Here is a 24,896-nt window from a genome sequence, read left to right as displayed (position 1 = left end):
TGAAGATACCAACATATATTTAATATTACTTAAGTTTATGATAAGAGAATTGCAAAATAAACCTTGTGAAATCTTCAACAATCAATGTAGCCTTCTTGGAGGTTTCACTAGACTGATTTGCTGCTCAAATATTTAGAAATGGCCAGAGTTGGAAGATACCTTAGAGTTTATTTAGTCCAGAAGTGTCAAACTATGAGTCAGTATGCAAACTCACTGGAATCCATTTCTCTTAAGAGTTTGACACCACTGATCCAGGCTACCTTCTAGCTTGATCTTTTGACTTAGATCTGATGTTAGGATTCCCAGAAATGGTGGACTTTCTGAATGTTTGAGTGAGTGAGCCATGCCATTTCCCCCCTTCGTTTCTCTCCTGCACCATTTTTGCTATTAAAAGTTCAGCCTTTGATTCTGGTTATTTTATTTGTACTTTTCTGACATAGAATAATTGTGTCATACATGACAGGACAAGTTCATCCATTGATTCTAGGTCAATAAGAAGCCATCTTTTACTCATATGATCAATTTTGACTAATCTGCAACATTTTGTGATTTTTCCATTTTTGTTGAATATATATCCCATATACAACCTGAGAACAAAGTGGACAGGTTTGTGGGAATGATTGTTTAGCATCAGAACATTTTTCTTCCTGGCACCCATTGAATTATTTGGTACTAAGGGATTAAGTGCAATCTAATAAAAGAATTAATGTTATTTTTGCTCTTTATAAAAACATTAAAATGTGGGTGGCATTTATAAGGAAAGAGAACTGGAAATGCAGTGAGTTCTAAGAGCATTTTCTAACAGCAATGACAATAATAATTGACATTTATATTGCATTTTCAGGTTTGCAAAACACTTCACCTACCTTATCTCATTTGCTCCAATCTCAATTGGTGACTGTATGAAACAGAATGTCCTCTGATCTAATTCTTTCCAAAGGTTACATTTGTTCTCTTTGTCCTCTGAAGGAAGAAAATCCAGTTGCTGTAAGCTAAGAAGAAATCTATATGACACAGTCATGTCTCAGTTTCTTCTTTTTTTTTTCTCTGCTACTTTCAGAAAATGTTTACAGCCAAAAATGCTGAAAGCACTAAAGGAAATGGAACAGGGGGATATCCCACTTGTAGTAAAACGTGCTTCCTGTTTTCACAGGGTTCAAATATTGTGAAGGACCCTAGAAGTCTAGATGCTCAAGCACAACTTCCTTTATAATGTCCTCTTTTCCATTTCCTCTTTTGGACAGATCTAGTTGCTAGGGAGTTTTTTTCTTAGTTCCATTAAAATCATTGCTCTGACTCTGCTTCTGTTCATAAAGAATAAGTCCATCTCTCCTCCACTGGACAGACATTTCCATTCTTCAGAGTCCCCTGTGATGGTTCTCTTTTCCAGGCTAATCATTCTTAGTTCTTTCAACAGCTCTTTGAATCATAGGATTTCCAGTCCCCACACTATCTAGATTGCCTTCCTTTGAGTGGATTCTAAGTGCTCTTCCTAAAATGTGTTATTCAGAACTGAACAGATTTCAATTGGGATGTTAATAAAGTTGAATACTATTTAACAAGAGTTATAACTGCCTTCTTTTGAACAGTGTTTCTCACATAACCAGAGATTGCATTCACTGTTTACCTGCTGTGTCACACTGTTGACTCATTTGGATTTTATTTTTTGTCTTATTAAAATCCCCAAATTATTTTTATATGGTGTGCTACAACTTTGGGGCATTTAATCTTCAATGAGCAGATTCCTGACTTACAGCTAACACCACCTGTATGTGGTCTCCCCTACTGGTAGGTATGATGTTCAAGAGCCAGAACCATCTTACTTTTTTGTTTGTGTCATTAGCACTTAGTAAACACTTATTTGTTCATTCAGTTCTCTAATGGAAATAGCAATTGCTATTCTCTGTGCTAAGTTCCCCTCCCCATCCCCCACCCCCGAGGCAGTTAGGGTTAAGTGACTTTCCCACTGTCACACAGCTAGTAAGTATTAAGTGTCTGAGGTCATATTTGAACTCAGGTCCTCCTGACTTCTGGGCTGGTCCTGTATCTACCTCGTTACCTAGCTGCCTCTGTGATAAGTTCTTTTTATAGAAATCCAACTTTTAACCACTTCTTTCCTCTGCTGTAAATATTTGGGGACTTTCTTATCAATGGCCTCCTGGGGTCACAAGCCCTGGAATTTTATTGCAGCTTTTTAAGATGGAATGTTCACTTCCTCCAAAGGTGTCTATCATTTAAATCTTAATGACTGGGTCTTCCTTGTTACTCCATTCTAGAATAGTAATTACTCTCATTATGTCCTTCATCTTTTGAAGAATGCAATGATCATTAAAGTAAGTCAAGAATTTATTAATTGCTCTGCTTTTAGTTGAGGGCCCACTCCTGGGTAGGTTAAGATAAGTTTTGGTCTTTGCATTCCCAGACTAGGCAGTGTGATTATCAAGCACTTACTATAAAATAGACTCTATGCTAAATTCTGGGGATATAAAGACAAACAAAAAGAGATAGTTTCTCAAGTAGCTTTTGTTGTTATGGGGGGAAGACAACAACAAAAGGGAACTGAAAAGTGGGAGAGAATAGGGAGAAAAATGTGCCTCCAGTGTTATGGTGTCGAGATTCAGAAAGTCAGGTGCACAGAAGAGAGGGAAATGAAAGCTGGCCACTATAGATCCCTCTCCAGAATAGAAGTACCCTGTAGAACTCACTCATGAGAGAAGGGAACTAGCTTGGCGGTAAGTGTTCGAGGGAAGGGATCTCAGGTGCTGAGGGAGAGTAGAACTGTAGCAGGGACAGGTGTTGAAATCTAGTGTCTAAAGCACATCCAGGAAGGAGATGAATGTTGGCTCATCTAGATCTCTCTGCAAAAGGGAAGCTCCAAGAGCCACTCCTCAGTGAGAAAAAGGCAGCACAGTGTCATGTACATTGTTGTTGATCAGTTGTGCCCAACTTTTCAGGACTCCCTTTTCAGGACCTCTGTCTGTGGGGATTTCTTGGCAAAAATACTCCTTCTCTAGTGACAGACAGGCTAAGTGACTTGGTTGAAGTGACAAGCCTAGGAAGTTTCTGATGCTGTATTTGAACTCAGGTCTTTCTGACTCCAAGCCCAGCATGCTATCCATTGTACACATAGATGCCATTGTACATCAGAGCAGTTAATAAATGATAGTTGAATTGAATGCAATATGTGAATGCCATGTCATGCTTCTATTGCCAAATCTTATTGTTCTACTTGCCCTTCTTTTTAAGAACAATAATATTGAATTTCCTTACGTTGCAAATGACTGATATGAAATCCTATTTTTCTTCCCTAGGACTTAGAGGAATTCTGCTTTCGATTTTGCATCAATCATTTGACTGTAGTTACACAAACTTCAGGCTTTGCAGAAATGGACCATGACCTTCTGAAGAGCTTCATTAGTAAGGCAAGCCGAGTTGGAGCCTTTAAAAATTGATCAACAGCTACAGCCAAGAAAGGGACTCTAGTCCTTTCTAATTCCCATACAAAAGCTTGAGAAGAACAGCTTTCACTTAATTAATGGCTTGATCAGTTACCCCTAGCAGAGTACACATCTTCTGAAGAAAGACATTCAGTGGGAGTTGACTCTTCTCTATCAATGATCTGCCTGAGTCCAAAGTTTACATAGAAAGTTGAAAATGAGTAAATGCTGTCATTTCCTCCCCAGATTCAAGCACTTCATACACTACAAGCCCTTTATAGCTTTTCCACTTTCCTTTTGAAATAACATCAGACAACACCTTTATATTGATTTTTGGCAACAACAGCCTCAGGTCATAGGATTTTGTGCAAGTTGTTTCTCTTATTCTTCAGGTCTACATCATTCTGTTTGACATAACAGGGACAGAGTGGCTATCTTTCCGTTCACTTCAGGCCCAAAGTTTGGATCCTGAAGACAGCTACTTCTGGGTCACTCATGAGGAAGGAAAAAACAATGCATAACAATTAGAACACATGGTCTGTGTTTGAACAATTATGGTCAAGAGTCAAGATCCTCTGATACAGTATTCTAGAGATAATGACTAATTCTCAAACATTCATTAGCCTTCATCAAGGCTTTGCCAACGAAAGAATCAAAGGCCCAAGGGCTAACTTTACTATATATATTTTTTTTAATTTTTAATTTTTAATTTTTTTTTTGGTAAACTGGGTCATGAATTCCTCATATGGGGAAGTTAAATATGAAGCCTTGATTCTGAATGAATGTCACTCTGAGCTCATCTGCCTTACATGCAAAAAAAAGTATCTTTTGTTTCTTTTTGCGTTAACAGGAGTGTTCTTCCCTGCACAATGATGATTATTTTTGTGTATGTTCCTTAAGGCTTTTGTATTACTCTGAAACAAGTCAGTCATACTGGAACCAAAAATCAGACTATAATTTTAATGGCTAAAAAGGACCCAGTACTCTTTTTTTTTTTTTTTTTTTTTTTTAAATAGAAGTGACTGACGAGATAGATTTTCAGAAATTCAAATTAAGTTACCTAATTGTAGAAGTGAAATGTAAATGGGAACTAACAAGGAAATATTAAAAAGTACAGATCCCGATACCATATTATGGAAAGGAGAACATTTTAGCGTTAGAAATCGCATCCTACTGATCTAATATTGGATAAGAAAGTGCTTCTCTACAGATAATAGTAGAATGTGTTTTTTGCCCAAGAAGAAAAAAAAAGAAAAATACTAGCAGTTCCTTGCCTCTTATATGCAAATAAATCCATCTGGTATATGATTTTGGTGTTTTCTTTTTTTCCTGAGGCTGGGGTTAAGTGACTTGCCCAGGGTCACACAGCTAGGAAGTGTTAAGTGTCTGAGATCAGAGTTGAACTCGGATCCTCCTGAATTCAGGGCTGGTGCTCTATCCACTGCGCCACCTAGCTGCCCCTAGGTGTTTTCTTTTTTAAAAGCATTCGAATAGCAGGGAGTTTCAGAGAAGCTGCACACTACAGGGTTTAACAAAAGGACTGTAAGCACCACTCATTTTAATGCTGATGCTCTCTCACTTATCCTGGTTAGTTTTGTCCTCTTGATTTCTTCTTGATCAAATTTTTCTATTCTGATAGTACGCAAGATTGAGGATAATTCTTTAGTAAAGCAATCCAGGCTTTTAAACACAATATATGTATATATACAGAGCAAGTACATGTGTATGAAACATGACATGTACAAATTTAGACTTTCCACTCCAAATGTTCATATACATTGTTTGACCCTGACCTATTGTATAGTAGAGTGTTTTGAGTTCATATTGGTCTGATTAGCCACAACTGGGCACACTGTACCTTGACCCTAATTAATGATGTCATTTTAGCCCTCATTGAGAATGAAGGACAGCAATCAACTCTGTGTGTGTGTATGTGTGTGTGTGTATGTTCTTTTGTGTATATAATATGTTATACATGTGTATTATAATATGTATGTATAATGTATGTGCATATTACACACATGAAAATGGATATAGATTTAAGGTACTAAAGACTTAAGACTTTTGGGATGGCCTATATACACATACCCCCCATATACTTTCATTTTTTTGTCTTCATATCTTTGGGAATTGCTTTTTATTTCTACCTTCTATATAGTGGGTAGATAGGTCCCATAACTATCTACTATAGCTCCCATTTGATGTCTCACTTTTCTTTGTTTCTTAAGTACAAAGAAGGTGAAGCCAATTACAAGGTCCCTCAAATCTCTTCAAACCTTTATTTAATAACCTTTGCTTAATCCTGATTATCAGTACCACTTTGTTAGAAGATTTGTTGTCATTCAGTTGTTTCGCTCATGTCTGAATCTTCATGACCCCATTTGGGATTTTCTTGGCAAAAGATACTTCAGTGGTTGGCTATTTCCTTCTCCAGCTCATTTTATAAATTAGGAAACTGAGGCAAATGGGCTGAAGTGGCTTGCCCCTTGTCTGAGGCCAGATTTGAATTCAGGTCTTCCTAACTCTGGGCCAGCACTCTAGCTGATGTATTAGAAGATAATGAATGCTTTCTTGTAACATTTTATTGACAATTTATTTTAAGTCAAAACAGGGGCATTCAAAGGAGAACAAAGATGCTAGCTTTTATTTGCTCTTTGTTGATGTTCCTCTTAAAAATATATATATTGTAGGGATGAAGGGAATGAGAAGACTGGACCAATCTACCCACTCTGTAGAAATGGCCACATGTATACATTTGGAGCCACATGCTTTTGCTGGGATACTTAAATTATTGCTTATGGTATAGTTCATGGTGCTAGCTTGCAACTATAACTTACACTGTTAACTTGGTGTGAAAGAGAATAAGTGCTTAATAAATGCTTCTTGGCTGATGGATAGAAAGGGCTGGAAAGTAATACTTTCCTAGCAGTTTTTTGATATATATCCTGTTGATATTGAGAACTAGCTGATCTTAAAAGTCTCTTCCAGACTAATATTGCTTGATTTTAAGAAACTATATAAATTTTAACCACTATGGAAAAGGAAAGATTCAAATTAATGAATAAGGCTCCTAAAAAAAAAAAATCAGTGGATCTTTTTAACCCTCTTTTCCCTTGAATTTTCTACCTCTAAGTGTCTCTTTCCCCACAAAAAGGTCAGTGTTCAGTTAGACTGGTCAGTTGCCAGGAAAGGGGGGAAAAGTAGATTATAGGCAATAGAGATTTTTTGATTTTGCATATTATCCTTTTTCTCTATTCTACTTTGTATATAGAGATATTCTGTGTGGGGGAGGAGGTGATTAAATTGACATTTAAAACATTAAATAGAAGAAAAAGTAGATAAAAAAGGGAAGATGGTCAGGGAGGCCGTTTTGTTTCCTTGGTCCTCCGGGGAAAGAGAGATGCATTTATACCTTCATCTTCTTTCTTATTTTCTTTCTTTTTTTGTCACAACTGCTTCATGGTTAAACTCATTTTTTTTCAATGAGGCAAGAAACTGTGGAAGAAAGGAAACAAACATTAAATACCCATTATATGCCAGGTATTGGTGCTGGCTTACCCAGGGACACACAGCTAGTAAGTGTCTTAAGGTCACATTTGAACTCAGGTTTTCCTGATCTCAGGTCTAGCATTCTGTTCACTGCATCAGTATAGCCCTTGGTGATAGTAAAGCTAAATTTAATTTCCCACTGACAAAAACATTAAGCTATATAGGGAAACCCTTTTTTGAATCCATTGACCCTGTGCTTTGGTTCTTTTTTGAACAACTGGATGCCAAAAATTGTTCCAATTCCTATTGGCTGCATTGGAAAGGTTGTGTTGCTGAGATAAGGAAAATAAAATTTAATTATCCTTCTATATTAGAGAAAGAGATAAATTAGATTTTAATCTTTGTTAATCTTTAAACAAAGTTCCTTGATCACAGAGGATCTTTATAATAGTTTTTTTGAATAGGGTTAAATGCTAATGGATACAAGCACTAAAAGTCTACAGGTGGAAAGCATCTTGTTCTGGACAATGCTTTAAGCTCTGTAGAAAGTAAGGCTTGAAATCATAAATGGGAATTAGAACAAATGGTTAAAAAATTTTCTCAAGCCTACATTACTCTTCCTATTCTCCATATTACTTTCTGGGGAGGGGAATGACTTCCAGTAATGGGAAGTCAGAGAGCAGTAAGGCTTTAAAAACAGTAAGGTTTAAAAAAAGGTTTAAAAGCAGTAAAGTTTAAAAACCTTAACGAGCTTAAAGAGTTGCAAAAGATGCAAACAGCAAGCCAATGAATTCCTACAATAAGACCTCATGAGGGTATGATCTGACAGGAGAAACAGAATTAGTTGCAGGATTCCATCTACTGGTGGAGGTTACAGATTATTTTGTTTTGCAAAGTCAGCAGAATTTAAGACTTCTGATAGGAATTTCCTTTGTCACTTTTCAGGTAGATAAAATGGGGAGCCCTGTATTCTCAAACCCCTAAAGAAATACCTACTATGTGTCAAGCACTGTGTAAGTGCTCATTGCTACTCATCTGGTGTTTTTTTTTGAGGCTGGGGTTAAGTGACTTGCCCAGGGTCACACAGCTAGGAAGTGTTAAGTGTCTGAGATCAGATTTGAACTCGGGTCCTCCTGAATTCAGGGCTGGTGCTAGTCTATCCACTGCGCCACCTAGCTGCCCCTACTCATCTGGTTTTAAAGAACCCACTAAATTTTTGTGTTTAGATTGAGGGACCTCTAGAGTAAAAGCCAAGGTTCCTCTGAGGTTCAGGCTGTTTTTCATTAGGACCATGGAGATAAGTAAAATTTAATGGGTCAGCAAGATAAGAGAATAAGAGGCCATTTGCTTGAGCCATAGTAGCTTGGAAAAGGGGGAAGGATAGGGTCGATGGAACATTCAAAGATGCTCGATATTGGCATCAGTAACAGCCAGTGAGGTTACTATAATACCAAGGGACCCTCAATAACTTTAGAGGAACATCCCAAACTGGGACAAACCACTAAGGGAAGTAACATTTGTTAGCTCGGGAGAACCTCTTTGAGTCCCCCTTGTGGTGACTGACTAGGAGGAATCTATTATAGTCATAAAAGTCCTGTACAGATACTTATAGTAGTTTCCTTACCTGGGTAGGGAGGGCTAAATGGAAGTTCCTAGAGATGCTAGAACTTTCCTGTGTAGTTAATGTTAAATCCCAGAGCAGGATGAAAGATGTTTCTTACTTAGTAGGGGAGGCTAGTAAGGAGGCTGCAGTACTTTGTTTATATAGCCATCCCCGACCTTGTTAGCTTGATAGGCCAGAAAGCCAAAGTGCTGTGTCTGTGGTGCAGGGTTATTGAGCTCCCTAATATTCATGTAGCTGACACCAGTCAGAAACATTTTGCTTTTAGTTGAATTCAGTATTCTTTCACTATTTCAGTATTTCACTATACTAATCACTATATTAAAATTGTGTGAATTCTCTCTCATATTGCTATAGTTTGATAGAGACCAGAAAGAAACCCCATTTACTAAGGATATTTATGATTACCATCATATTGATAATGTAACGTTAACTGGGACAGATGGAGCCATTATGCCAAAAGACCTAAATTGGAGAGTGGCTCATATGAAAGAAAGGGGAAGGATGAGAAATTAATGAGAAATTAACTTTCAGAAAATACAGGGTCCAACTGGCCTAGTTAAATTTTTATAAACCCATTGGGTCGGGAGAACCCAGAAGATAACAGATGTAGTCCATAAAAAAGTATTGATGCTTGCTCTCCCACAAACCAAAACCAGACCCAGACATTTATTGACTTTTTAGGGATTATTCCTGATCTGAATGTTTTGATGGTCCCTATTTACTGAGTTACTTGTTAAGTTCATTTTTTCCAAATACACAAATATGTTCAATTCTCTCTCTTCCCCCCTCCCCCCAAGGGTAATTGGGGTTAAGTGACTTAACATTAGGAAATGTTAAGTGTCTGGGGCCAGATATGAACTTGGGTTCTTCTGACTTCAAGGCTGGTACTCTATCTACTACACCAACTAGCTGCCCCTAATATGTACAGTTCTAAGTTCATTTTTTTTTTTTTTTGGAGTGGGGACTAGAATGGGTTAACTAACCTTGTTAGAACTGAGGTGAGTTGTTTAGTAGTGTTTTCCCTTGGGCTCTTTTATAATCCTAGGGAGCCTATAATCCCATAGTCCTGAAGGTCTCTATTCAAAAAGAAAGATCAGGCTAAAAACCTTTGGCATAGAACAAGGGGTTCTGGGACTAAATGACCATTAGGCTTTGGATGCTATAAGCTCCCTAAAGTGATCTTGGTTGTTATATATGTTTGAGAAACAGTAATTTGCATGTCATTGGGTCCTGGTTGTTGCTGGATGATGTAGCATCATGGTAAATTGGGTAACACAAAATGGGTCCTCAAACAAGATGGGCAGGGAATAGGCTTTACTGTTAAATATAAATGGTACATTCCAGACAGTGCTCACCTGGGCACTAGGGTGTAAGAAAAGCCTTGTCAGAACAGACTGTGCCTTTACTAGGGGGTGAGAGAGACCTCCCATCCAGGACCAAATGCTTTACCTCTCCTTCTAGCCCAGTGTCCTACTGCTTATGAGGATTCATCTATTGGAGAGTGTTCTTTTGCTTGTTTCACTGCAAACCATGAGGAAGGTCTATGTAATTGGACTCCTAGCAGCTATTAATCCCATAATCAGGACACCTTAATGGACAGGATCCTGACAAGGCCTCCCAATGGGCCAAGTTGCATGCACTGAGAGATGGGCAGACAACATTTATACTAATCCCTGGGCAATGGCTATAGACTTGTCCTGATGGTCCAGGGAGCCTGGAGGGAATAGAAGTCAGTAATTAAAGGTCAGGACTGATGATAGAATTTTTCGGCTGCCTCCTACCATATGAGACTTTGTTTGTAGGGCTTCTAGCTATGGCCTCACAGCCATAATAATGGGGAAGGTGCTTACTCTTTACTTCCAGTGAGTCCATGACATATCAGTGTTTCTTAGACTCCTGGTCCTCCTTCCAGATCAATCCCTGCAGTTATTATCTAAGAAGCAATGCCCGTGGAGGAGCCATTTACCTCCACCTGACACCCATGCAGTAGACAGCAAGACACCCCAAGGGAGAGATAGCAGGGTATATGTGCTGGGCAATTAATATTTAACCATATTTAGCTTGGCCATTACAATTCCTCAGATACTGGTGGAGAATAGCCAAGAGCCTGATCTTTTCCATTTCTCCTTTCTTCCTCCCTCCCCAAATTATCCCCCTCAGACTTCAGGTTCTATTTCTAGCTTGGGCAGCTTTCATTATTTTTCCTCAATAGCATTTTATTTTTTCCAAATACATGTAAAGATAGTCAACAATATTTTGTGTTCCAATTTTTCCCCCTCCCTCTTTTGCCTCTCTCATCTTAGGAAGCCATTATTAAAGGAATCATGATAAGAAGCCCACCTTCACCAGCTGCCACCAGTGGGCAGGGATGCCCAAGAACCCCAGTAGTGGCAGCATTCCTTCCCTTGTCCTCCCATAGATTGTCTGCCTCTACCCCAGGCTTTGAGGCAATCAGGGAAAATAATTCCTCTGTAATTAGGGCCTGGCAATTGCTTCTATAGGTGTAGTAGCCCAGCTTCCTTGGCAGTCATGGCTATTAATGGCCCAGAGAACAAAGGTTTTACCTCCAAAGCCCTAGGCACCATCAAAATGCTTAACATCACAAATGGATATGATTTTGTCAGTGAAAGCAAAGCAGCTTTGTCTGCTTTGCTGTAGCACTGTCAGGTCTGTGAGACTTTACATTGGACCTACCCTAAACCCCTTCATGGGTGTCGTTTCTCTGGCCAAAACCTGCACTCCTTGAGGACAGGGAATGCATACACCCAACTCTTAGCATAGTGCTGTGCATACAGCAAGTACTTGGTACTTTTTCTTTATTCCTTCACTCATATTAAGGTCTGTACAGGGCATGAGATACCATTTGTGTGTGGGTCATGGACTCCTTTGGCAATCTGGTAAGATCTCTCTCTCCCTCTCAGAATAATCTCTGTCTACATTCATAATGTTAAATAAAAGCTCAATTTTGGTGAGAGGATAATGAAAATTAAGATGTAACTCTTTTCACAATTAATTTCCCAGAGCCCCTGGAATTTACCCAGTGATATTTTGAGGGGGTATTAGTTTGTGGACCTCAAATCAGGAAACCTGCTCCACATGCTCATCTCAAGCCACCTTTTTCATAAAATCACAGACTCATAATTTGAGAACAGGCCTCAGAGGTTGCCAAGCCTAACCCCATCATTTGACATATGAGAAAATCGAGGCTTTGGAATATGAAGTCACTTGCCCAAAGTCACACTGATAGTGAATGGCAGTGGTGGGATCTGCTCCTGGGCTCCTGACTCCAAATCTATCAGTATGCTGTGATTCCATATAATTCTTGATTTATCTCTTCTACCAGCTTTTGTTCCCTATCATAGGGCAAGAGACTTTTCCTTCCTGCAAATGATCTCTATTCATGGTGAAGAATGCTAATTAGGTTTGCTACGGAAAAGAAAATGACCCCCCCAAACTCCCCAAAAATCAAACTGCTCTCAAGGCTCTTACAGAACATAGCCTTCTTTGTTAGGCTCCCCTTGTACAATCACCAATAATCAGGGCATCCATTTTACTCTGAGGAACACCTGGAATTGAGTTTGTTGATTTTCCTTCTATCATCCTTCTACAATTAATATCATACACCACTGGAACAGACTTTGAAAACAATACCTTTATGTTTATACTCTTTAGTATCTGGACTGCAGTTCCTATTTCCCAGGATCCTATATCTAATAAATCAGTGCGCTACTCCCCACAGTGTTTTGGATCCAAAAGTTATTGGGAGGATTCTCTTGATCCAAAAAGATCTCTGATGGATATAATTCTGGTTGTTCCTTGCCAGCTTTTCTTCACTCTTATCTTCTGTGCAGATATACCTGGGCCTTAAGGGTCCCACCCTCTCAGAGGGTTTTGTATAGCAGTTGTATATGGTTCAGACATTTCTTTTCCAGACAAGGTTTGGGAGACCAGAGGATGGAATTATTATGAGGGGTTTTACTTTTCAAATTATAATGAGAAGTTGAATTTTTTTTACAACAATAATGAAAGAGAGTTTATTTGATAAAAGAGATTCCTTAAGAGGCAATTTGATGAAGAGATTCCATGAATGAATGAAAAAAAGCAGAATACTAAGAAATAAGACAGTCTCTATTACTTGGCCACAATCTTGATACTTGGATAAAAAAGAAAGGAAGTCTTTATTTAACACTATCCCCTCCCCATCCCCCAAATAAGGAAGTCTCTTTCAGGACACCTCTAAGAGGGCCAACATTTGGTATTTTTTTTTGATGGGAGTGGGAGAGTTTGGCTTACGTGCCAGAGAACACCAAATAGTACAAAGTGAATCTGGTTATCAGTTTAAGTCCTGGGATGAGCTGCCTTCAAGAAGTTGCCCTTTTAATTCAGATGTTCCAGACCTATGACGGGGCCAGTGATAACAGATCTGCCATTTCATTCAGTGAACCTGATGATTTTGCTCCTGGCCATCATGACTTTTTTTTTTTTAATTTAAAACCCTTTATTAACCTTTATTATAAACTGCCCTCAACTTTTCCTTTTCAATTGTTTTAAGAAGACTTTTGTTCATTGTTCTATGTTCTTAAATCTGTGTTAAAATTCTCCTGTTAGGCTTTATTTAAGAATATTTTAGTGGTAAAAGCCCTCCTAAGATTTTTAGGGTCTTTAACAGCAAGGAGAAGGATATAGGAGAATGAACTCTTATTTTATGCAGGTGGGACTAAGACTTTTAAGAGGTTAAGGAGACCATTTTATTTTCTTGTAGCATAAAAAGTAAGTCCAGGGGAACTTAGAGTTAAAAATCTTTATCTAATCACTTATATACTGCCTTTTAACAATACTAAAGCATTCTGTTAAAATTAATATTTCAGTGTAGAAATGGAAAACAGTATGGTAATGTTAAGCTTGATCTTTACCACAATTAAGCTGTTCCATCAAAAATAATCACATAATGATATTGATGATGATGATAATAGCTGTACATAGTATTTTAAAATTTACAAAATATTTTAAAATATTATCTCATTTTATCTTCCCAACAATTCTGGAAAGCAGAGTTTTAGAGCTGGGGAAACTAAAATAAGACAGAGGTTGAGTGACTTACCCAAGATCATATCATTTTTGCTGTGTCTGAGGTAGGATTTGAACTCAGATTTTCCTAATTCTAAGTTCAAGGTTCTATCAAGTATGCTACCTACCTGCCTCTGCCACACTTCAAGCCTCTACAAATTTCTCTTCTTTAACATTTTATCTCTTAATTTCAGAGACAAATGACTTTTTTAAAAGGAAGGATAATACCACTTATATTATGCAATTGTACATCTCTACTTATATAAGTTCATTACAATACAAACAGAAATGGCCAAGGATGAAAAATCTTCAATTCAAATTATATGACTAAAAGATCTATAATAACAAGATACCTTCACATTCTTAAATGATGGCAAAAGTTGGGTTAATAGTTTCAGAAAAAAGTTTAGAAATTAAAAATTCTGAGAATTAAAAATTCTCATTCATCTCATATAATAAAAATACTTCAATCACTTTATCTGAATGTACACACACATACACTTATGGGACACTGAAAAAAATATTTTGAAGTCTCAATAGCTATTTTATTCTTAAAGTAGCTAGTAATTATAGAAAATAGCAATTTTAATACACTTTAAATGTACACTCTTTAAATCATATGAACAAAGTATCAAGCCATCAGTAAGAGAGATCTGCTGGCACATTTAGGAACTGTACAATGTATTTCTCTTAAGTTCCTAAATCTTTAGCATTTATCCTTATGTAAATATAGCAAAAGTATATGGAAGTCTTTGACTTACAGGCTAAAATGATCTTCATGAAAGCCATATAAAAATGAGGAAATCATTTATATTCTAATCCTTTTTGTAAGTATATGTGGAACATGGTCAGATACAACATGAAAGATTAAAATTTAACTGACCATGAAATAAAATTTCATTTCCTAACAAACAGTTCAAATCAGGGTAAGTGAATTTTTAAAAAGGCTCAGGGTATATATATTGACTAAAAGTGATTTTTTCCAAAACCTAAATGAAGCTAACCTTAAATATCACCTATTTTTAATTCTCCACTTTCTAAATAAGTTACCCACACAACATTTTAAATATACCTTTGGGTGCCCCAAAAAGCATTTTTCCATAAACTGTAGATGCTTTGGATTGGAGCAGCTGCATAAAAGTTCACCTCCATAAATGAATGTCTAAATTTTAAGAAGGCTAAACCCAAAAACATCTGCTGAGCTGCAATTTTAGGATGAAAGAATGTTTTGTAAAATGCAAAAAAGTGTTAGGTTACCTGGTTTCAATAGATGAATTAAGAGGAAAATCTTAAAGCATAGATGACATTTAATAGTCATTCTAGAGAATACTTAAGCTTTCCTTATTGGAATTCAATGGAAGAACAATTATCATATGATCCTTTGTTTAGTCAGAAACATAAAGGTAGAGCTTTCTGTAGCTAACAGTGTCATTAGCATCTATCGAACAATTCATTTCTGTTTTAATTCTTTATGATCCAGAGTAAGATTAAAAGTGCACATGGACTATATTTTATGAGGGGCACAGTAAACACATGGCCCTTTTCAAGTACTCAGACCAGTACTTTATTCAGTAATTTAGTTGGTTTATGTTGTCAAATGCCCAGATTTCAAACATAAGTACTATGGAGGACAGAAACAAGAAGAAATGTTTCCTAGTGCTGAGGTGTGGAACCTGTTATCAGTAGTACGGCAGAATCAGGAGTTTATACTTTGCTTTCTGCTTGTACTTATGTTACAAGATTTGCAAAATAAACAGTGTATCAGATTCTAAGAGTAAAATAAAGTGTTAATGTATAAAAAAAATCAGTATTTTTTTTCAAGTAATTTTTCTAATTTTCATTATCTATTTTGGCTGAAGAGGCAAGATAACAAAAATGAATAAGCAATCAACCAATTTGCATCTGGAAGATGGGAAAATCTTCCCTAGTGTGCCCACATTAAATTAAAAAAAATACATAAATTAATAAAAGTGGAGTACATCATACACATGCTATATTATAAGGCAAAGTATTCAGAAGGATAATGATGGATGTGTCTGCATTGGTTTTATACCTAATCTGCAAAACACAACATTTTCTTTATACTTTAGAAATTGAAAACAATCTCCCACAACTTTAAAGTGGCAATAGTTGCATAAGACACTACATCTTGTACAAAACCACTGTCCATACTATGACAACACTGTAAGTAATTCAGGGATCTCACACAAAATGCCCCTAAAAGATTCTTCTCTCAAGCTGAAAGCTGTATTTATACTATATATGGTAGTAAACAGAAACCAGACTGTATGCTGTTCGGTAAAGGAAAGTCAAGTGAACAAAGACAAGAGGCATACACAGTGCTGAGCAAGATCCTGAGAAGATTTTCACTTTTCTTCCTTGCTTGAGGTATCCATGCTATTGTTCATTTTCTGTTTTTGCATTCTTGTACGAGTAGATGCTAAAGAAAAACACAATAAAAACCATTAAGAATGTTAACACTCTGTACAGAATACAGATCAATAATACTGATTAATATCGGACTAAACCCAATAAAATACAAAAACCTAAGGATTTAGATAAATTTCTGGTTTTACAACTCCCTAGCCCATCTAATAACTTTTAGATGAATCCAAGAAAGTTGCTTGAGACCTCTATGAGTTAGATGACCTGTCCAAGGACATGAAGTTTTTAGGAACTAGAAGTGAATTTTGAACCCAAGTTCTTCCTGACTTTGAGCCTTACTTTTAAATAGTGAGCTCTAAGCATTATACCACAGCTGTCCCTAAAAAAATAAAGAAATACAAGAATAAATAGACTTAAAAAATAACCACCATATGTTTGTCACACAGTGAGACAATGCTAGAATTGAGTATATACTACTGTCTCAAACTGTTACCACTCTATTTATAAAGTATGAAGTATAACGAAGTAATTGAGAATGCTAAAAATAAGAACAAATTACTTTTTTCACGTGTGTGTGTGTGTGTGTGTGTGTGTGTGTGTGTGTGTAAGACAGAGAGAGAGAGAAAGAGAGAGGGGGAGAGAGGAAGGGAGAGAAGGAAGGAAGGTGGAAGGGAGGGATAAAAGTGGAGAGAAACAGACAGAATCTCCTCTGCTAGAGAACCATATGCAAACTGGCCACGTGAGCCTCATGTCATAAACCACAGATTTTGGCTTCCTTGGAACCATCGGGCTTGACCTGAAATCACCCCTGAGCAGTGTGCTCTCTTCGAGTTGGTCCTATCTCTGCTCTAAGTTGATCTTACAAAGTTATGACTAACTACTTTTTGGAGATAAAACTACTTGCCCAAGGATAGCAAAAATTGTTGTCACTTCACAAAGAGTTATTTAAATCCAATAATTGAAAAACAGTAAAAGAAAAAAGCTGAAAATATCAACGGTTAAGAATTCTGCTTGGGGATGAGTTAGTTTGGAAAAGTACATAAAGTGGACTGACTACAATTAGATAGAGATCTTTATTTATTTTTTTTTTCCTAGAGGTCTCAGCATTTTGTGATAACCTTTTTCGGGATTCATAAGGTTTGAGAAGTATGAAGAATCACAGGAGTTTCTGAGCCACAGGGGTTAAGCCTACTTCTTGGGTAGAATTATTCAGCTGCTTAATTAGATTCAGAATACAAAGCCTTTGGCCACTGTCCTAAAAAGAGAAGTTTGTTACTCATCTCTAAATGGGTCACCAGGAAATGAATTAACTATAGCAACTTAGTTGTACTTGCAGAACACATACAGATTTTCACAGAGTATTTTTTGTTTTTAACTGTAACTCTGTAACCTCCAAAATTCATCACATGTTGGTAAATAGTATATTTGTTAAATGGCTTCAAATCTTCCTGAGTTCAAATCTGGACTCAGACACTTACTAGCTGTGTGAACTTGGACAAATCACTTAATCTAATTTGCCTCAGTTTTCTTATGTGTAAAATAAGCTGGAGAAGGAAATGATAAACCATTCCAGTATTTTTGCCAAGAAAACCTCAACCAAAAGTCAGATATAACTGAAAAATAACTGAACAACAACATTTGAGAGTTAAAATTCTTAAGAGTACAAGTCAATGCAAAGTACCAAAAGAGATAAAAGTAGACCATTTGAAAAAATTTTTTTAAATTGGATATGATTTTAAGTATTATAGGAGTAATTCCTCTGTATGAGGAATTTCATAGTAAACATTTTCATAAAGAAAAGGGTCCTCCTTTTACAACTTAAGATTTCTTGCAACTCTCCTTTGCTATTATCACATGTACATGTCAAATATCCCTTGATCACTGAAGAACTATAAGCTTTTGGAGGACAAATGGAATCTATCTTCCTTGAACCTAGCACAGTAAGTGCTTACTAGATGTTTGCTGAAACACTCTTTAGTTGTCATTCTTATACATATGAGTTTCTACAAGCCAAGTTTTCTAATCTCAATTTCTAAAATTATCATAAGTTGTTTCTCATTGAGCATCTACAAAAAAATCATATATACTTACTCATTTCTGCAAGTTTTTGTTGAAATTTAGATTCCCCAGGGAGATGTTTGCTGTGGGAAAAAAAAAAAGTATTATCCCATGCACATGTATGTACATTTGTAATAGATCATATTTTATAGTATTTTCTAATTATAGAAAGTATTTTTAAAATATTAATTCATTTGATCCTTACAATAACTCCATGGTGTTTGCATAGTTGAGGAAACTGAAGATTTGAAGATATGGTAATGTACCCAAGATCACAGAGAAAGTCAAAGGTAGATGGGATTCAAATTTCTACACTTTTTATTCTGACCCCAGGACTATCACAGCTCATTATGTATAGTTTTAACCATTATTTTAGTGCATGGATTAATTTTACAATCTTATAAAAGTGAATCAAATATAAATCTTCCCCAAATCATGGAGCTACATAATTTTTTCTAGCAATTTTCATTAAAATATTAATTCAGCTTTTTTTTAAGATTAAAGGGCTTTATTTTTTAGTGTTAATGAATTATAAAATTGCAGTAGCACTACAATAGCTATTATTAAATATTCTTTTTCTCAAATAAACTGTAGTAAAAGGTGATGACACCATAATATTTCAATTTTTCAAATCTTCACCTATAATCTCATTTAATTTCAAAATAATCCTATGAAATTAGAATAGGGTTTTTTCTCCAATAGACAGATAAAGAAATTGAGGCACAGAAAAGGTAACTGTCTTTAAAATAAAACTAGTCAATAGCAGAGCTTAGAATGTAGGCTCCTCTGATTCTGAGTCCCTGTAGCAGACATTTAGAATGTAGCAGTGTAATTCTAATAGAAAAGTACATACCTTCCATCTGCTTCATCTGCTCCTTCAATATCAAAGCGTAGTTTTTTAAGTGGTTTAGGAGGATTGCTTCCTTCAGCACTTCTCTTGAGCAAACGGTCACTGCTACATACCATCTGGTTTATTTTCTGAAACTTCTCAGAAGTCTAGAAATTACAAAATTACTAACAGTTTAGTCATTTAAAATCAAAGGAATCTGGACTCTTAGCACTTCTCAAGGCAGCAAAGTAATACTTGTAGCAAAGCATGAAACAAGTTTAATTACTCAGCTTGAAAAAATAATAAGAAAGTATTTAATTATTTTGCCACCTGATCAATGGGAAGAACCTGTCAAAGTTAGGGCATATATTATATGTAACTGTAGCTCATCACCCTTACTTTTATTTCTTATCTCTTTACCCTCATTCCCCATGAAGCTCCTGCTTTGCTTTAGTTTAATGAGTTTTAGACATTTCCCAGAAATTCTCTGGCTCCATACATTTTTGGAATCTTTCCTCATGGTTGTCCTAAAAAATAAGGTGTGCTCCTAATCTAACAGTGTGTGGTATGGACTTAAAATTTAAGAAGTTGGAACCATCTGTCTAGTCGTAAATGAAGGTCATAAAGAATATTTTGTCATTCATATTACACTTATCTAATAATCAATCAATCAATCTCTTATTAAGCTCCTACTTTGTGCCAGGGACTCTGCAAGGGAGCTAGGGATATAATAATATAAATTGCTAAATCTAGTAACCTCTTTGCAATTCTTATCTTTCAAGATCTCTCCGAGGCATATGACAGTAGTGACTAGGTAATCTTATGGAGACAGAATTAATGGACTGGTTTTGAGAACTAAGGGAATGTGAATAGTCAAAGCTGATTTCAACTAGGAATCCTAGTAATTGGAAAACTAATGATGCTTTCATCAGAAATATTTAAGTTTGGAGAAGGGAGAGTTGGGGACCATAAAAGGTGGGGGAAATAACCTCTTGTTTTAGACAAATATGAGAAAGAAAAAAAAAAAACAATTGCACAAAGATATGGAATTTTTCTACTCATACATAGCATTTATGTCTGTATCAACATCTTTTAAACACCTATTACATATAACATTAGATGCAGCAATTAATGAATATCCCCTCAATTTCCAATTCCTTGCTACCACAAAAACAGCTGATGTAAATATTTTTGCACAAATAAATCCTTTTCTTTTTCCTTTCATCTTTTTGGGATTCAGACCTAGATCATGGTATTGCTGTGTGAAAGATTACGTACACTTTTGTGGCCCTGTGGACAGCTAGCTCCAAACTGCTCTCCAGCAACAATGTATTAGTATTTCTGCTTTTCCACCTCTCCTCTAGCATTTGACCATTAACCAACTGGAGCATTCTCTTATATTTATAAATTTGATTCCATTCCCTACATATTTGAAAAATAAGAACTTTATTAGAGAAATTTGCTATAACTCCCTCCACCCAGTTTCCTGCTTTCCTTCTAATTTTAGCTTTAAATAATTTTGTTTGTGCAAAATTATTTAATTTCATGTAACCAAAACTATTCATTTTATTTCCCATCAGCCTTTTTATATTGTTTGGTCTCCCCTCTTCTCTTATCCATAGCTATGACAGGTAAAATTTTCGATGCTCCTCTAATTTGCTTAGGATATTACCCTTTATATCTTAATCATGTACCCATTTTGACCTTTTCTTGGTATAGAGAATGAGATATGGATTTATTCCTAGTTTCTGCCAAACTGCTTTCTAACTATGGCTATTTACTACTATGTATCATGTACTTAATATATTCCATTGATGCAGTGCTCTATTTTTTGGCCACTATCAGATTGTTTTGATACTTACCACTTACAGTTTGAATCTGATACTGCTAGGCCACATTTTTTTCATCTTTTTTTCCCCCCCCATGGATTTCCTTTATATTCTTGACCTTTTTTTTTCTCCAAGTGACTTGTTTTTTGTTTTGTTTTTCCTGGCTCCATAAAAATATTTCTTAGGTGGTATGATTGGTATGGTATTGAATAAGTAAATTAATTTACATAGTTCTGTCATTTTTATTATGTTGCTGCAGGATACTCACAAACAATGAATATTTTTCTAATTGTTTAGTTCTATCTTTGTGTGAAAAGTACTTTATAATTGTGTCCGAATAGTTCTTGGGTTTGTCTTGGTAGGAAGACTACTAAAATTTTACATTTTCTGCATTTATTTTAAGTGAAATTTCTATGTCCCTTAAGACTCATTTTCCTGACTTCAAATCTGATCTCAGATGTACACTAACTGTATGATCCTGAGTAAGTCACTTCTGCTTGCCTTAGTTTTTCATCTATAAAATGAGCTGGAGAAGGAATTGGCAAGCCACTCCAGTTTTTGCGGAGAAAATCTAGCGTTTGATAAGACTGAAACAACAGAAAAACAACAAAGATAGATAGGCCTGCTATCTCCCTATCACTTTAGTGATAGCAGTTATAGGCTATCTTCCTTTTATCTCTTTCCCCAGAATTGCTTTATCTATTTCAACTATTCAGAATTAAATGCATAGACTATCTGATAAATTCTTAACTTGCCTTAATAGTAAGTTAATTCTTTAAAAAGTAAAGAAAGCTGCAATAGAAAATTTTATTCTGAATCTTGATTCTGATTAACAATGGAGAAATGCTTGGTGAAGTGGGAGCTCTGTTAGGAAAGGATCAGTGTTCTTCAAGTTTATAGCAAATAAGAATATTATGTGCCAGGAATAGTCTGAATAGTATCCTGTATCTTAGAAATGCAGACTTCAAAGAGTTCAGAAAAACCTGAGACTCTAAAAAGGAAATCAGTTTAGGAGATCTCTCTTCTAACAAAATTGTGGGGACAATCCTTACTGATCTTTTAATAGAGACTTTCCTTCTCACAGTCTATATTTTAGCCATAGATTACATTGCATTCTCTCCTCCTGATAGGAATTCAGGACACATCTCTAGCTGATTAAAACTTTCTCCTCATTTAAAGGCCAACTCACATACTGGCTCCTTCACCACAATTTCTCTTCCTCAAATTTTCATAGTCCTCTGTCTCCATTTTTCTTTTACACTTATATTCTACCTTATATCATATTTAAGCATGGCTTCTTTTCTCTATGAAATTACAAACTCTTGGAGGTCAAGGATTGCTTATATTTATATTGTCTGACACTAAAACACATTTTACATAGTATAGTCTCAATAAACATTTGTTGAAGGAGAAAGAAATAGGAAAAATAAGACTAAAGAGCCTAATATGATTAAATCAGGAGCTCAATGATGAATTTAAATTTTCAAAGAACAGATACAAGATGTGCAAATGAAGGGGAAACTGAGGAACCAAAGAAAGTTGATTAATGAATCCATGTCACCCTGGAAGATGTTCTGCAGTAGAGTGTGGCAGAAATCTAGCCTCAGCTCTGTTCTGCTCAACACTTTTATTAATATATAATATAAGCTAAGTAATAACAGAGGCTATAATGAATATATAGTATTAATAAGAGTGGAAAATCCTCTAACAATTGTGTCAGAAGACAAAGTCCTATGTGAGCATTATGATAAATGCTAAGGACAACAAAAAAGGTCCTTTAAGCTATACTGACATATATTTCTTTATGGAAAGGAAAGAATTCCTGCTTAGCGTAGATGGAAAGATAGGAGAAGGTAGAACTAGTCATCTTTTTTGCTTCTGTTTACTATGGAAAATTATATTCATGAAGGTAAAAATAAGGGAAAAAGTGATTAACAGAACTGAAAAGCTACGATCAATAGAAAGATGGTAAAATGTATTAGTAACCTTCAAGAAATTCAACAGACTCATATGAACTATATTCTAGCATATTATAAGTAGATGTGATAATGGAATCACTCTGATATTTTTGAAGAAATGTGGTGAAAGACAGAAATGTAGTTTTACAATATTTGAAATATGTGAACACTATTCTAATTTCTAAAAAATAAAGTCAGTACTTTAGAATATAGAGTTTTAAGTTTGATTTCAATTCTGGTAAAAATATATTCTAGAGTGGATTATATTAAAGGATCAATTTGTGGCATTTAGAAAGACAGAAGCAATCACTAAGAGCCAGCACAGATATATTAAGAATAATCATGCTTCAGTTACCTACTTTGCTTTTTTGACATAATTATTTAACTATTTTTACTATTGACTATTATATTAAGGGAATGTGATGGACATAGTATATCTGCCCTGTAGAAAGGTATTAATAAAGTCTCTCCAATATCATTGTTTGCAATGATAGTTTTGGAACCAGTTGACCACCAGTAGTATTGCAGGGATCTATCCTTGGTCCTTTTCTTTTCAACATTTTTAATGATGACTTGAGTAGAATCATACATAGAATACTTAACAAATTTATGAATTCAACAATTCAATTCAATAAATATATATTAAGTACCTACTATATGCAATGCTCTATGATAGATACTAGGAAACAAAGATTAAAAACGGAACAATTTCTGCAGAAACTTACCTTCTATCAAGGAGAAATAATATGTAGATGGATGAGTAAATACAACATATAGACAAACCAATAAAAAATGCTTTTAAGAGAACTAACAACAACATGGGTGATTAGAAAGGGCACTGTAAGGGAGATGGGTAGGATAGAATCTGTGCAAAGGTACAGAAGTGGGAGATGGATTATAATTTAGAGTGAATTTAATAGACCAGTTTTATTGAAATGGAGTCAAGAAAGGAAGTAATGAGAAATAAAATTATAATGTTATATTGGAGCCAACTGCAGAAGATTTTAAGTGCTATTCTGAGGATTTTAAAATTTTATTCTAAAGGTCACGGAGAACTGCTGAGTATATGTGAGCAAAGAAAGATTAGAAGCATGGAACAACAATAAGAAAAAAGAATAGCCAGAATTTATCTAGTGTTTTCAGTATGCAAAGTGTTTTGTTATTTCATTTGATCTTCACAACAACTATGGGAAGTAAGAAAAAAGAGGATAAATGATTTGCTCAAGGTCAACTATGAAATATGAAGTTGGATATGAATTCAGGTCTCCCTGTTTCCAGATTCAGACCTCTACTCATCGCACCATCTCGCTGCCAATGAGAAAGCTATTGTAGAATCCAGGCAAGAAATGATAAGTAGAATAGTGACTTTGTCAATGAAAAGAAAGGGATAGCTGTGAGATATATGGATAAAAAAATGGATCAAATGTGATAAATAAATACAAAATAGGGATGATGTGTATCAGGGAGGGATAACTATTATGGATGATAGAACTGGGATCCCCAAAGATTTATTAAATAGACTAAAATAATAAACTAAAGCTAAAAAGACAAAACTTAACAAATAAAGTAATAATACATAAAATGTATTGTCTTTTACTTTGTGTGAAAAAAACAAACCCCAAATGTACATGTATAGGTCCAAATATATCACTCTCTTGCTCAAAAAACTTTGGTGGTTTCCTCTTGCTTCTAGGATAAAATTAAATTTAATTAATTAAATTAAACTTAAAAAAAGTTTGGCAGTTAGAGTTATTCACAAACTTGCTTCAGTTTACCCTGCTTAATACCTTCATATCATCTGCCTTCATATACTATACTTTCCAGGTAAATTGGCTTACATGCTTTTCTCTAAATCCAACTTTTTCTCTTCCTCCTCCATAACTTCACAAAGACTTTCTCTTGAGAGAATGTGTTCTCCCCTCCTTCTTCTCTTACCCTCCCATCCCCCCCCCACTTTTATCTCTCAGAATTTCTGGCTATCTTCATTGCTATAGACTGTATATTCCTAGACTCTCTATTGAGCTCATCTCACATCACCAAATATCTATTAAATATTTCAAAGCAGGTTTTGTTATATACCTAAAATTCAAAATGTTCAAAACAGAAATCCATTATTATCTTTCTTCTTTAACCTATCATCCCTTCAAACTTATATATTTTTATATGGAAATAGCACACTATCCTTCGAGCCAGCCAATTTTTCAACCTCAGAGACAGCCT

At 35.5% G+C, this 24,896-nt stretch overlaps 2 protein-coding genes across 5 annotated transcripts in view; one reads left to right on the top strand and one right to left on the bottom strand.

Annotated features, from left to right (window-relative positions):
- LOC141564870 (RCC1 and BTB domain-containing protein 2-like) overlaps positions 1-24,258 on the top strand; it is a 75,888-nt gene extending 51,630 nt beyond the window's left edge. Inside the window, 1 exon segment of the mRNA XM_074307715.1 lies at positions 3,312-24,258. Coding sequence (XP_074163816.1) covers positions 3,312-3,452 — 141 coding nt within the window. The 3' untranslated portion in view covers positions 3,453-24,258.
- The window catches only part of RB1 (RB transcriptional corepressor 1), a 172,437-nt gene continuing 148,098 nt past the window's right edge, over positions 558-24,896 (bottom strand). Inside the window, exons 23-26 of one of the 4 annotated variants that reach the window (XR_012488768.1) lie at positions 18,914-19,074; positions 18,094-18,143; positions 15,954-16,057; positions 558-6,932 (exon numbers count right to left, since the gene is read on the bottom strand). Coding sequence is in view for 2 of the 4 variants with exons in the window: in XM_074307712.1 (XP_074163813.1) it covers positions 15,984-16,057; positions 18,094-18,143; positions 18,914-19,056 (267 nt within the window). In the remaining 2 variants the exon portion in view is untranslated. Of the gene's footprint in view, positions 6,933-12,555; positions 16,058-18,093; positions 18,144-18,913; positions 19,075-24,896 lie in introns of those variants that run through there. The other 3 variants (XM_074307712.1, XR_012488769.1, XM_074307711.1) reach the window with 3 other exon arrangements.

This window comes from Sminthopsis crassicaudata, chromosome 3 (assembly GCF_048593235.1).
Source record: "Sminthopsis crassicaudata isolate SCR6 chromosome 3, ASM4859323v1, whole genome shotgun sequence".
Taxonomy (NCBI): Eukaryota; Metazoa; Chordata; class Mammalia; order Dasyuromorphia; family Dasyuridae; genus Sminthopsis; species Sminthopsis crassicaudata.
This window is presented reverse-complemented; position numbering and strand designations above follow the sequence as displayed.